We start from the raw sequence: 1360 nt of genomic DNA on the forward strand, positions 1-1360 counted from the left end.
CCACTGAGTTTCCACCACCAAGATCCAAAGGAACAATGGCTGGAAGATCCTTATAAAGGTCCACTTCAATATAGACGCGGAAAAATCCCAGACACGTTCTGGATTCAGTAATTGAATCCATCTGAGAGGGATTACCTATGAAGCTAGAAATAAGACTTAAACCTTCCGACGACCACATTTGCACCGGAACATGCCTTAACTTTACCCAAATTGGGAAACTATCAAGTCTGAACTTTTCCAACTTAACATTTGGCTGCCATTTCCTAAGAAACAAAGGTCTCGCTCCAACATGCCACAATTGCTCCAACACTGCATTACTCTGCTTAATATCGTGGTGCAACGGTCTGCTCCAACATATGCTCCTAATTAATTAATTAAAAGCTAGCCTAGCCAATATTGTTACATTATTAATTCTCCGCTATCAAATCCACATAGTAATGAATACTAACCCACTCAACAACAAAATACAGCTTGCACATGGTAAATAACTTCAATTAAGATTGAAATAATATTACAAAAAAACAAAAGTTTATTGCAATTAATTGGATGGGTAACTACAAGTACCCATCTGGAGAGGATCTTGAAACATGAAAGAAGAAAATTTTAGGATTATTTTTTTATAAGAGAAGACTATGTATCCCACTACTGCAATTTCACTCGTAAAAAGTTTGTTCCTATCAGTTAAAGGTGACCTCCGTCGTACTTCTCCAAATGACTCTTCACAAGTTTGTACCTCGTTATATGCGCGTTCCACTTTGTCTGCAGTAGAATTGAAAGCATTTAAATCAACATTTTTGCTTCCATCCATTACATTACCAACAATTGAGTTATATTCGTCAAGACATTCATTAAGTAATCGCTTAAGATCTGGATCTGTTACCCCTTGAAGTAATATTTGGACTTGGGAAAGATTATCCTTGGCTTTGGCTAAAGATATTTCAAACATGATATGACCTAATCCTTTTGTATCAGCGTTAAGGCTTCTAGGATCTGATTTTAGAGACGAGACACATAAGTTGTAATTATCAATTTTTTCTGCAAACATTCTCGATCAACGCAGCATTCTTGTTGATCAAGTTTATCTTTGTTTCTATCCTGTGTGATTTGTCCCAAAGTGATAACTTCTTATATAAGTTCTCTAGTCCTATGAATTAATTTGTCTCCATTGGTAAGTCCTTAAATATGTTTATGCAGGTAATGTAAATTAGGTAAGTTAATGAACCTATTTTCATGGGAGAGTGATTAACTTTCCTTAATTCTATTTTTCATAATTTAACCTACCTTGTTTGTACAATATCGATTGTAGGTAAAGAAATTGGAATGTTATTTGGTTATTCCTGTGTTAAATCTCATAATGACT

The 1360-nt window shown here is 34.9% G+C and overlaps 1 protein-coding gene across 1 annotated transcript; it reads right to left on the reverse strand.

Annotated features, from left to right (window-relative positions):
- Nucleotides 1-538: 538 nt before the first annotated feature.
- LOC128071095 (uncharacterized) lies at nucleotides 539-1045 on the reverse strand. The gene has a single exon (XM_052664058.1). It carries the CDS (start codon nucleotides 1043-1045, stop codon nucleotides 539-541), a length of 507 nt encoding a protein of 168 aa, XP_052520018.1.
- Nucleotides 1046-1360: the final 315 nt, after the last annotated feature.

The sequence above is a fragment of the Budorcas taxicolor genome, unplaced genomic scaffold, assembly GCF_023091745.1.
Source record: "Budorcas taxicolor isolate Tak-1 unplaced genomic scaffold, Takin1.1 scaffold1200, whole genome shotgun sequence".
NCBI lineage: Eukaryota > Metazoa > Chordata > Mammalia > Artiodactyla > Bovidae > Budorcas > Budorcas taxicolor.